Here is a 12,537-nt window from a genome sequence, read left to right as displayed (position 1 = left end):
CAGCAAATCGTTTGCGACGCTAGGCTCCGGTGGCTTCTGTTCACATAAAGCTGCATCGCTAATAACCGAATAAAGAATGTTCGCTCGCTATGCTGTTTCGATAATGCTGACCTTTACCTGTACAGTGCACTTTGAGAAGGTTTTGCCTGCGGCTCTCGCAAAATTTGAATAGCTCTAAACTCTTGCGTTGACTGCCGGCAACTACCGGCGGTACCCGGCGTGTAGGTTCACAATTCATCTCTGATAGCCTGCAGTGCTGTTGCCGGTGCTGTTGCCGGTGCTTTGCGGCATATATTGGAACCGGGCTTAATAGATATTGATATCCCACCAAATGTTGGGGTCAACATATTTATATTGGTTATAAGACCTATAAAAAATAATGCAGCATAAATGATTTGAACTCGTGATTGTCAGCCCGCAAGACCAACCCACCAATTACTGCGTAACCCAATTGCCTTCCATGTGTTAGAACTATTGTGCATATGCTTATTATCTGCCCTTTTATTTGACACTCCTGTCATGCTCTCAAACCAAACTAGACTGCCGAGGTACCACTAGCTTGTGTTATAATGAAAGTGTGTATGTCCATCTATCTGAAGTCACAGTTAGAAGTTGGGATAAAATATTGCTTCATACCGGATTCACACTTGTGACACTCAGTTTAGTAGTCAAACACTCTAACACCTGCACTAATCAAACAACCTGAGTACCTCATCACTCATCATCAACATCATCGCACACTCCAATGGAGACATCTACAAGATCAACAGGTCCACCGACTCTTTATTTTGACAGTCAAGGCTCCTAGCTGTATGAAGTGCAGGCCACAGGGCTGAGAAAAACATAAACTGAACATAATTGAAACTAAAATAAACTGGCAGATTCAACAGTGATGTATGATTGGGTGCAAAATAATTTTGCATCACGTTGTTCTTCTAAAAGCACACGTAAAAGTATAGAGGCAATTTCATGGCAGGTCTAAACCTCATGGGCTTACATAGAGCAAAACCATTCATCCTGTCTACTGGTGTCAATGCTGTTGTAAACGTAAAAATAAAGCGAGATATTCTAAAGAACAAACTCTATGAAAGGAGTGGTGGCCATGAAAAAGACCGTGGAGGAATAACTCCGAAGAGTTGTCTTATTTGGATGCTATCGGTCCCATGGACGTCAGGCTCATCAAGGCGCCCTGGACACCCGGCGCAGAAAAACATGGTGAACTGATCAAAGGGAAAAGGTGACGTAGCCAATATATATATATATAGAGAAGAGACTTCTGGGATAGTGGTTGACCTAGAAAAGATAACAGACGCCATTTATTAAGGCTTTTACGCAGTGAACAATCTTCTATAATTTATTTCTTACCGTTCACTCATTGGAAGACATTTTTTATGTTCATGGTTACATGTCAAAATATTCTAAGTTTCTGTTATAATTAATTGTTAGTGGTTTAAGATTACTTAAACAATATTGTTTCCGTTTTTGTTCTACGTTTTCTCGAGATAAGATTTTGTAATTAGCCCTTTTCGTTATCGAAATATGTCTTAATGTTTTTTTACACTTACTGTTCGCTACCCAGTATATGTAGAATTTCCTGGGCTTTTTGTTAGTGTTTTTATTGTTATGCTATAATGGCTCATTGTCTAGGGATAATTTTTTATTGTTCTGTATGTGAAAATTCTTAGAAACTCGGCAGTCAGCAAGACGATATGATTGGTCGGTTTGAACGATAACCGTCAATCTCTAGGCCAATCGCTTATGTAATATAAATACTGCCACTAATTTTTAGGCAGTTCAGCTTGGGTGTGACTCTTGAATTGGATGCATGATTAGTATTACTATAATAAAGTCGTTATTGTTGGAGAAATATCGTTTATAATCGGCACTAACAGCAAGCTCACACAAAATGACTACAAATAAATAGGATAATTAAATAATTATCCTTACAAGAGTTGTGTTCTCTCCTGTTGGTTTCAACAGGTTACGGCGTTGGTTTCAGCGCACTCTGTTGGTTTCAGCAGAACGGAAGCGAGTTGGGTTCAGCTCCCTCCTGTTGGTTTCAGCAGGTTGTACAGTCAGCAGCGTTGGGTTCAGCGCACTCTGTTGGGTTCAGCAGAGCATAAATGAGTTGGTTTCAGCTCCCTCCTGTTGGATTCAGCAGGTTGTAGCGTTGGTTAAAGCGTTGGTTGTCCCCACCCTACTCTTGCGAGTTTTCTTCACTGGTGGCAGCAGTGGGATAATAGTGAAGCAATTCTCTCAAACCCTTTTAAATTCAAACATGGTGCGCAAGAGTAAAAGTAAGGACGGCCCATATGATTTATGCACTAATATGATGGAAAGAGGGCACATACCTGCAAAAGTAGCCATGCTGCCTATTCCTGCTCTTTCATTTGATGGCACAAGTGATGTGGAAGAGTTTTTGCATTGTTTTGAAGCAGTGGCAAAACATAATCAGTGGAGTGAAGAAGAATGTAGGCTACGGTTAACATTGGCATTGAAAGGCCCAGCTACCAGAGGTGTTGGTGGCAATACCTATGAAGAAGTTTGCCAAGAACTTAAGGCACAATATGGGCTCAGGACAGACACAGCTAGCGCCATATTAAAATCTATGAAATTAAAGCCAAAGGACAACATATATCATTATGCTGAAAAGGTACAGAAGTTAGTTCAAAAGGTTTACCTCGAGCTAGATAGCTATCAGCATGACCAGCAAGCCAAGCGTGAGTTGATTGCAGCAATTCGGCCTAATTCACAGCTGGCCTGGACACTACGCTTATCTCCTCCCAGCACCATGACTGATGCTGTAGAAACTAATCAGAAGTATCAGGATATGGTAGAATATGATACAAATGTCCACCGAGTAGAGCTAGAAGATGTCCAACAATTAAAATAAGAACTGACAGAGCAAATGCAAATGAGTCAAACAGCTTTGCTCAAACATTTTGCAGAAATGCAGAGTAAGTTTATGCAGCAGATGTTGGACACGCAAAAGCAAATGGCGGCATCACAGCAAGCAATGATGACACAGCTAACATCGACGACAATGAGAAGCCAACAGCCTCAGAGAGAAGTTCGATGCTACAACTGCAATGGCAGAGGCCACGTTGCTCGTTACTGTGATAAGCCAAAGCCATCGGGAAACGACCAAGTTCAGGCAAACTAATGCTCGTACTGCCTGAACTTTGTGATGTGGGCAAACTTAGGATACAGGCATGTTGGCTCACCAGTGCATACTACATTCCTGTACGGATTCACCAACAAAGATTTGTCATGTTACTTGACAGTGGTTGTACAAAGTCCGTACTTCCGAAGAAATTGCTGGAGACATTGCTTAGCTCATGTTACTCGAAGTTGTTACCTGTGCGAGGTAGCGGGATATTGGCAAATGGGCAGCAGATTTTGCTTGAAGGCATGACGAATTTAAAATTTCGACTGGGACCGATACAACTGCAACATCAGTTTGTAGTATCTGATGTGGACAATCACATTCTGCTAGGGTTAGACTTCTTGGAGGATCAAGAATGTCAGATGGATTTCCGTCATTCGCAGCTACGTTGTAAGGGCACTGAAGTTGCCTGCTGCGCCGAGGACGGAGAACCCCTTTCGGTGAATGTGCAGGTCAAAAGGAACATAGTTGTTTCGCCAAATACTGAATGCTTATTGTTGGCGAGGCTTAGTCGAAAGTGGACGCCAGGGCCAGCTTGCATTAAAACTTTACACAAGGTTTTGGGCTTGAAGGTTGTCACATCGCTGTGTGAACCTACAGAGCAAGAGGTCAATATTCGTGTGATGAACACAAGCAATAAACTTATTCATCTACCTTCTGGAAGAAAGGTAGCCATCTGTATGCCTGTGGAAAGACAAGAACAGTTTCAGAAGGACTGCAATAGAACTAAATGCCCCAAACACTTCAATGAACATTTACCCAGTTGGACGCAATCTCTGCCAGAAATGGAACCAAAGCAAGTCAACACACCGCTGATAAAGCATCAGAAAATGTTCAGCTCCAGCAAAGGTGATGTTGGTGGCCACCAAGTAGTAAAACATTAAGTCTCGGTTATGAAAGATAGACCGCTTATTAATCAGCTAGCATATCGGCTGGGGCCGATACAGAAAGTTGAGGTTGAAAAGCCAGTAGAGGAGTTAAAGCCGCACAATTTGTATAAAGGAGGTACAAGGCTCTATCTACAAAAGTGGAGAATCCAAGATGATATGAAAGATGAACCCACCACCTTTTCTGTCGGAACCAAAGCTTCATTGAAATCATTCTTCACGGAGAAAGGATGCAGTACTAAACTTAAACCAAGAGATGCTAATCTCTGCACCATCAGCAAGTATCTGACAAACCAGAAATTTAAAATGGAGTGCAAGGGGGGAAACCCTATTCAATATGAAAGTGATATTAGACTAAGCACCACCAGAATATGCAGAAAAAAACTGCCTAAGCCAACGGATCGCCCTCCTGATTCAGAGGTGATGGAGCAACCCGTCCCTCTGCTCCAGGATCACACAGAGATATCTAAGCTGGGGGATCACACTATTCCGCCAACCCATCCTACTAATTTATGTCAGCACCTACCGGACTACCGCTTAGATGTCTGCCATAGAAGTAATGCCATTCTGGGACAGAATGAAGTTTTAGGGGAGGATAGTGTTGTAAACGTAAAAATAAAGCGAGATATTCTAAACAACAAACTCTATGAAAGGAGTGGTGGCCATGAAAAAGACCGTGGAGGAATAACTCCGAAGAGTTGTCTTATTTGGATGCTATCGGTCCCATGGACGTCAGGCTCATCAAGGCGCTCTGGACACCCGGCGCAGAAAAACATGGTGAACTGATCAAAGGGAAAAGGTGACGTAGCCAATATATATATAGAGAAGAGACTTCTGGGATAGTGAATGACCTAGAAAAGATAACAGACGCCATTTATTAAGGCTTTTACGCAGTGAACAATCTTCTATAATTTATTTCTTACCGTTCACTCATTGGAAGACATTTTTTATGTTCATGGTTACATGTCAAAATATTCTAAGTTTCTGTTATAATTAATTGTTAGTGGTTTAAGATTACTTAAACAATATTGTTTCCGTTTTTGTTCTACGTTTTCTCGAGATAAGATTTTGTAATTAGCCCTTTTCGTTATCGAAATATGGCTTAATGTTTTTTTACACTTACTGTTCGCTACCCAGTATATGTAGAATTTCCTGGGCTTTTTGTTAGTGTTTAGATTGTTATGCTATAATGGCTCATTGTCTAGGGATAATTTTTTATTGTTCTGTATGTGAAAATTCTTAGAAACTCGGCAGTCAGCAAGACGATATGATTGGTCGGTTTGAACGATAACCGTCAATCTCTAGGCCAATCGCTTATGTAATATAAATACTGCCACTAATTTTTAGGCAGTTCAGCTTGGGTGTGACTCTTGAATTGGATGCATGATTAGTATTACTATAATAAAGTCGTTATTGTTTGAGAAATATCGTTTATAATCGGCACTAACAGCAAGCTCACAAAAAATGACTACAAATAAATAGGATAATTAAATAATTATCCTTACAAGAGTTGTGTTCTCTCCTGTTGGTTTCAACAGGTTACGGCGTTGGTTTCAGCGCACTCTGTTGGTTTCAGCAGAACGGAAGCGAGTTGGGTTCAGCTCCCTCCTGTTGGTTTCAGCAGGTTGTACAGTCAGCAGCGTTAGGTTCAGCGCACTCTGTTGGGTTCAGCAGAGCATAAATGAGTTGGTTTCAGCTCCCTCCTGTTGGATTCAGCAGGTTGTAGCGTTGGTTAAAGCGCAGAGATCTAGAGCTAGGGGTTGTCCCCACCCTACTCTTGCGAGTTTTCTTCAATACGCGACTGTTGGCATGTAATGCTTATCAATCAACATCTGCTGTTAGCCCTGTCACTATCTCGGTCTATGCATTTATCATGCCTTCCAATGGTCAAGTATAATTGCAGTGGCTCAAAACCTGGTCAGTTTCTGGGTTGTTTTGTAGAGGTGGAGCTTAATCCGGAAATGCAAATGTTTTGTCGGCACTAAGCGACGAGGTTTTAAGCAAGTGCCAATGTTTAGTCGGTTAGAAATTGAGTCTGTAATCTTATTATTTTTTTGTAACAAAATAAAGCATAAACATCGTTTTAGACAAATCTTTAATTAAAAATATGAGATCTTTCATCAAACTAGCATAACGTATTCACATAGTTGTTTATCGTAGTTTTGTCGTGTTAAGACGAAATAGTAACATGCTCACGAAACGGAAAAAAATCTTCTCAAAAATACATCATTAATTATTCTGTATTCGTTTATACAGTGTGTATGAAAAATGTCTTACATACGTTGTAATATGATTGCACTTACGTGTATGTAACGTGGTATTATATAAGTTATTGAATATTTGTGATTATGTTCTAACCAAATAAAATGCACATTGAAACAATTGTCTACTTTGCTACCATTCTGAGAGCTAAAGAAGATTCTATTTCATTTTAGTGTAACTATTTATGTTAGCGTATCGTAAGACAAAGATTGTGAAAAGGCAACAGAAGACATTAGTCTATCTTATCTTTACTACAAACACCGACTTCTCCAACAACTAACTTTGTTTAGATTTTGAACATGACCGCACTCTGTAGGTATTCATTTGTCAATTTGCTTATATATTTATTATTTATGTACAGCATTGTGTGACCAAAAAAATTTTCTTGATTTGTTGAGCAAAAAATATTTTCTTTTTGTTGGCATGATGATGTATTTTCTTGCTCCAATATAAATAATGCATGTGGCAATTGTTGTGCATCATTGTTAGCAGCTTTCCCGTTACCTCCACAAGCACAATGTAGCCAATTCTGGAAAATCAGAGGGCAGCACACACAAAACCTTCAGCATGATGTATGTCTATTGGCATTGCTGATGTTGTACAACATACATTGTTTGAAAAGTCGATGCGCAATGACAAAATGTCTGGTGATGGACCACTGGAACAATGATGGGAAGTAGGTTGTTTTAGTTATCGGACGAATCTATCATGATAAATCGTAAAGTTTAATAATTTTACTTTATTTGATATAAAAAGAAAATGTTGCACATAACTTAATTACTACCACATCAGCACCAAAGCCATAAAAGGCCTTTAACAAGCACAAATGAGAACAGAATAACAGAGTAGAAAAGGGCTACATATACTACATGTAGATATGTGAAAATAAGTGAATATAAGTATGGTTTATGTAAAAAAAAAATCAGTGTTGAAAATCCTGAATGTTTTATGTATGTAGGTATGTTTTAATTTGATCAATATATTCACTCAAAATTGAGCACAGTACAAGCTGAAACAGTTCGAGATTTTGCATATAAAAGTATTCCTATCTAGAACAAGTTTGTTCTCTATAGCTGCAGATGAATTGGCAATGAGGTAGAGGGCACGCCAGATGCCATCTGGCGTGACTTCCCTTCATTGCCAGTTCACCCACAGCTATGGGGAACAACCTTGCTCTATGCCTATCTAAATATTGCTTGTATTAGAAAGCCTCAGGAAGCATTTTTGCTCTGCCATTTCTTACTCCCTGCAAACTCCTCTTGGAGATCCTTGATCTAAAATAAAAACAATCATAGCATGTGTATTTACATCTCCTTGAACTTGTAAAGTACTGTGAATGCAGTATTCAAGTGGCATTATTTGCGACAATTTTTGACTTTGACAAGAATACTATTTGTTAATTTAATGAAGTAGATTGGAAAGTTACATTGGACATTGTGATTAGCTGGAAGGTAATTTGGCGATCTCAAAGAACCGGACAAATCTGATTTTGCTAGTTCCTGACTTTATTACTGTTTTTACAGTAGTTTTATTTCACAATTATTTCCTGACTTCATATATCTTCTCCAATCCTACATTGCTCAACTGACTTAGCCCATAGAGTTGACTTGTACAAGACAACAGCGAAATTAGTCCAAGTACTCAGTCTATGAATCGGATGGTGTTGTGGCACCTTGTTATCAATCTCTCAAAGAGTTGATAACAACTCCAGAGATGCTCCCAAATCCTGATTAGAGATTTGCACATTACATCAAATCACCAATCATGAGATTGGCATTAAAGCACCATAAAAATGGATTACCCAGTTTGTAAATTAAATCAAATTAAAACCATCAATTACATAGTGGATGATGGTTTTAATTTCATTTTATTTGAAAGCTGAGCAGTCACCCTTCTAAGTGATTTGATTTGGAGCAAAACGCATGCCAGCGATTTGATATGCTTTACAAATCTGGAATCAAAGACTTGGGAGCATCGCTGCACAACTTTCTCCAATTCAGACACTGAGCACTTACACTAAAGTGACACAAAAGCATCATGCAACAGGGTTCTAATTTTAAAACTGAGTTACTGAATATTACCACTCACCGGACTGTTAGGTATGAAAGTAACATCAGGTGTCTGAGTTACATCTATAATGCTGTCGTTTGTGGCGTTTCGTAGATGCTCCCCACATCTATGGAAGCTCACATAGCCTCTGCTCTTACTCCTACCCATCCTGAGCAAGCACTGCGTTTCCTCCTTATCTTGAGCTATAAATCAGAATGCTCGAGGCATTGAACGTTTGGCTGGGTGTGAACAGGCAACTTAACAAATATCGCAGTTGGCAGCAAATAATTTGTTTCTGAAACCTAATCCTGCCTACACAAGGGGTTCTTCTGCATTATCCTACTATAACTTCACGTTTTTCTAGCTACTAATCTAGGGCTATAAATGGCTTGAAGATTCGCCTACCAATGAAATTCCACATTTAACCATAATTAATATTGCACGATTTGCCTAAAATTTTATTGCTGGTTATGTGAGTGAGTACCTCCGTGTTACTATCAGATGTATTGTCTTGAGGATGCGGTCTCTTTGTTGGATTCTGTGACTAAAAATATAAACAATACGTAAATTATGTATATCGACACCATGTGACAACATATATGAATTTATGCACATGTATAGCATATTTATATTTGTGGGCACAATCTAACTAAATTTAAATTGGCAAAAGAGTCCAAACAAAGGCCTTGTTGCCAGAACTCCAAAATAAGCTTTCATTCTATCTTGCTTTTAATGATTGTTTTTGCAAATTTTAGGTGTGAAATATTCAATGTAAAATAAAATATTACGTCCAAGTTTAACCAAAGGTGTGAACTGCGATATAATACTATCTGGCGCATGTGTGAGGCCTCACGATGAGAAATTCTCAAGAAAAATGAGACAGATTGCCGTAAACTTCACTGGCTATTGGGTCAAGGATATGGTATCTGAGCATTCCAATCAAGTCTGTGTTTCTTTGCAATTCTACCAAATTTCTATGAGAGTGTAGATGAATAAAAGAAGAGAAAATGTTTTTGAACTTTGATGTACTGTGAGACCGAAAGCAAAGTATCGAATACAGCTTAGACATGTCGCAACCCTCACAGTAGTGTAGACTTAGATTTACTGCATTCTCTGATTTTGGCTTACAAGAATATAAATGTGCACGCATGCTTTTGTTACAAGATAGCTATTTCAGAAATAAAACAATTTAAAATCCATAAAAGTAATAAATATTATTCATCATCTCTATGTAAAATCCATACTATACTATCTGTGCATTTGCAAAGACATGGAAGGATAGCCCTGTCTAAATATATTGGACATACAATGACCGAGTTTTGCTGTCCAAAAATATCCCTTATAATAGGCTGAGTAAAATATTCTTGGTGTACCGGTAACTTACCCTCCGCTGTTCTTTGTACTTTTCCTTCTGGGTTTGCTGTCTTTCAGGGCCGTACATGCAGCCATACTCTTTTTCTTCGCCATACTCTTTTTCTTCGCCATACATACATAAATAGCTTTGACTGTCATGGATGACGTTCTTACCTCTCCAAATATCTTCACCTTGCTAAATTAGAGCAGATAAAATTTTAAAATTAAGAAACATGGTACAGATTTTTTAGATTCATTAGCTGAAGACGTTGTAGGTTTTTAGCCTTACTTGATTGCTAACACTCAATTGGGAACTAACTGCTGCATGTATATGATGCTTGATACATTTATTGCTTGCTTGATTGTAGTTATTAATATATACAATGATTTTTAATGTCATCTCAATTGCATGCCAATGCTTGTACACTGAAGTCCATGTATATCTTCTAATCAAGGCTGCACTATAAGCTTGATCGTAATCCACTGCATGTCTGTATATACCCGAATATCCACTTCGTCAAATTAAGCTTAAAAGTTGAGTGTCTATAGAGAGTAATCCTTTATTGCTGAGACTTAGATGGTGTGTATCCAGTGTGAGTTGCTAGTGAACTGATGAAAATTGTGTCAACTCTGCTTCAAGTAGGGCCTGTGACGTCATAGATCACATGGTACAAAAATAAACCAAAAAGGGCTCCATCAAACTGCAGCATAAAAACATATAAGCTACTATTGACATGTACTTCTATTGCACAACAACCAAGCATAGGCCTACATTTTACAATCAAGGTTACACTTCAACATCAATATTACACTAAAATATCCGAGGTATACAATGTTCATTTTTAACGCAAGATCACAAATTAGGCAGTGAAGAAAAAGTGCTTTAAGGATATGAGATTACCTTCAAAAAGTCTTTCATGCTTGTTGAATATGCCGTCCTCATGGTTTGTGTAAAACTTGTTGCCATATTCGATTTCATGGGCTTTGATAGCTTGCTCAGACTCGTCTAACAATGAGGCAAGAAGGAGCGGCATAATGCTTAAATGCACTGCAATTAAAAATATATATTTGGTAGGCCCTCAGGCTCCTCGTAGAAGTTGACTGTCGTCAGCGATCATGTCATTCAGCTATCGAGGCTTCGATAACCTACCGACATGATTGCCGACTACAGGCACGGGAGGCCTGTAGGTAGGTCAATATAGAAGATGAAATGATGAATACAAAAAGTCAGTTATGAATACATGATGACCCACTGAGGTCTTGAAGCAATATGAATATGCAGTGCATTTCAATTAATTTTTTAAGACAAATTGCAAGCAGTAAGCGACTCTGACTACTGAGGACTACTGATCACAGGCAGGCTGTCTAGTCCAAAAATATAACTGCCCTGCATTGCAGAAGACTACAAAAACTTGCTTTACCTTGCCTCCTCTCCTACACTTTTTGTGAACCAAACAGATGAGATACAGCCTAGGCCTGGCGGTGCTACTGACAGCGCACCATTGTAGTAACAAGTTCAAATAAAATTTGAGATACACAATTAAATGGTTGTTCCTTAGGTAGCTACATACTGTCGTTGCTTCAAAATGTCCTACAGTTGAGACTTGGTAGTAATATAAAGTTAGTTGTTAAAAAAGTGTGTGCTTGCAGCAAATACAGTAAAGATAAAAAAACTGATGTCTTCTGTTGCCTTCATTTTTACAATCAATGCCTAACGAGATGCTAATACTAATATTTACAGTGAATTAAAATAGAATCATTTTAGGCTCTCAGAATGGTAACAAAGTGGACAACCGTTTTAATATGCATTTTCTTTGTTCAGAACATAATCGTAACTTTTCAATATTTTATGTAATACCGCTTTACAAAAGTGTATTCATATTAAAAAAATATATAACTATTTTTCAAATATAAACGAATACAGAATAACTAATGGTGTATTTTTGAGAAGATTTGTTCCGTTTTGTGAGCGTGTTACCATTTATTCTTAACAAGAAAAAACTACGATAAACAGCTATGTAAATACTCTATGTTATTTTGCTAAAAGAACTCATATTTGTAATTAAAAATTTGCTTGGAAAAGATGCTTACGTGATATTTTGTTAAACAAATAGATAACTACTCGATTTATCAACAACTAAACGTTTGCAGTGGTTCGACTAACTTTAAAGCTTTTGTATTTCCGGATTAAGCTCCACCCCTACAAAACGACCCAGAAACTGACCAGGTTTTGAGCCACTGCAATTATACCTGACCCCTTCCAATAAATAATTGTTTTGATAGACTTTAACGCATAACGTAATATCCTTACACTCATGCAAACAATCGTCCATACATGTAGTTATTTTCACCGTAAACATAAGTAATCGTGGCAGCTTATAGGCTATTAGCCAATAACGTACGAATATCAATGATATATCGATATACGCACCGGCACCTTACGCCTAGAATAGCTTAATGCTAGGGTCATGGCCAATGGATTGGTCGCTGAAGCGCGCATTTCGTTTGCAATTGTTGTTTACAACCGAAAAGTACCACCATAGTACAGGAAAAAGCAGGTAATCTGCGACTATGTATTTATTTCCATCACATTGACTGTAGAGTAACCATGTTTCTACAAAGCTCAAATAAAAAACACTTAGCCTACATAACTGATTTATGCAACTCTTGCTTAAAAACCCATGGGTGGATATGGAGAATTTACGTTATGTATAACTAAAAACTAACACAAATCCACACACGACATCAGTGTTGAATGTGCTTTGTCATTTTAATCTATTTTGACTATATTATTCAGTTTACACACTTTTGCTTAGCTTG

At 38.3% G+C, this 12,537-nt stretch overlaps 1 protein-coding gene across 2 annotated transcripts; it reads right to left on the bottom strand.

Moving 5' to 3' along the window:
- Nucleotides 1–7,034: 7,034 nt before the first annotated feature.
- On the bottom strand, nucleotides 7,035–11,893 carry LOC137408221 (uncharacterized). Of its 2 annotated transcripts, none has more exons than XM_068094639.1 (6): nucleotides 11,809–11,893; nucleotides 10,619–10,765; nucleotides 9,749–9,913; nucleotides 8,849–8,908; nucleotides 8,404–8,567; nucleotides 7,035–7,589 (listed from the first exon to the last, which is right to left on the bottom strand). In XM_068094639.1, exons 2-5 carry the CDS (start codon nucleotides 10,694–10,696, stop codon nucleotides 8,502–8,504), a joined length of 369 nt encoding a protein of 122 aa, XP_067950740.1. In that variant the 5' UTR covers nucleotides 10,697–10,765; nucleotides 11,809–11,893; the 3' UTR covers nucleotides 7,035–7,589; nucleotides 8,404–8,501. The 2 variants fall into 2 exon arrangements, with proteins under 2 accessions (XP_067950740.1, XP_067950741.1); XM_068094640.1 differs by having other exon boundaries at nucleotides 10,619–10,723; nucleotides 11,809–11,865.
- Between the last annotated feature and the right edge of the window lie 644 nt (nucleotides 11,894–12,537).

This window comes from Watersipora subatra, chromosome 11, assembly GCF_963576615.1.
Source record: "Watersipora subatra chromosome 11, tzWatSuba1.1, whole genome shotgun sequence".
Lineage (NCBI taxonomy): Eukaryota > Metazoa > Bryozoa > Gymnolaemata > Cheilostomatida > Watersiporidae > Watersipora > Watersipora subatra.
Note: the sequence above shows the minus strand (reverse complement) of the source record. Positions and strands in the feature narration are given on the sequence as shown.

What these genes read in the sequence shown, in the direction of transcription:
- LOC137408221 (XM_068094639.1), bottom strand. Translation starts at nt 10,696, where the DNA reads ATGAAATCGAATATGGCAACAAGTTTTACACAAACCATGAGGACGGCA. An exon ending in AGTACAAAGAACAGCGGAGG is followed by an intron (nt 8,909 to 9,748) that starts GTAAGTTACCGG and finishes TTATATTTTTAG; the next exon opens with TCACAGAATCCAACAAAGAG. An exon ending in CATCTGATAGTAACACGGAG is followed by an intron (nt 8,568 to 8,848) that starts GTACTCACTCAC and finishes TCTGATTTATAG; the next exon opens with CTCAAGATAAGGAGGAAACG.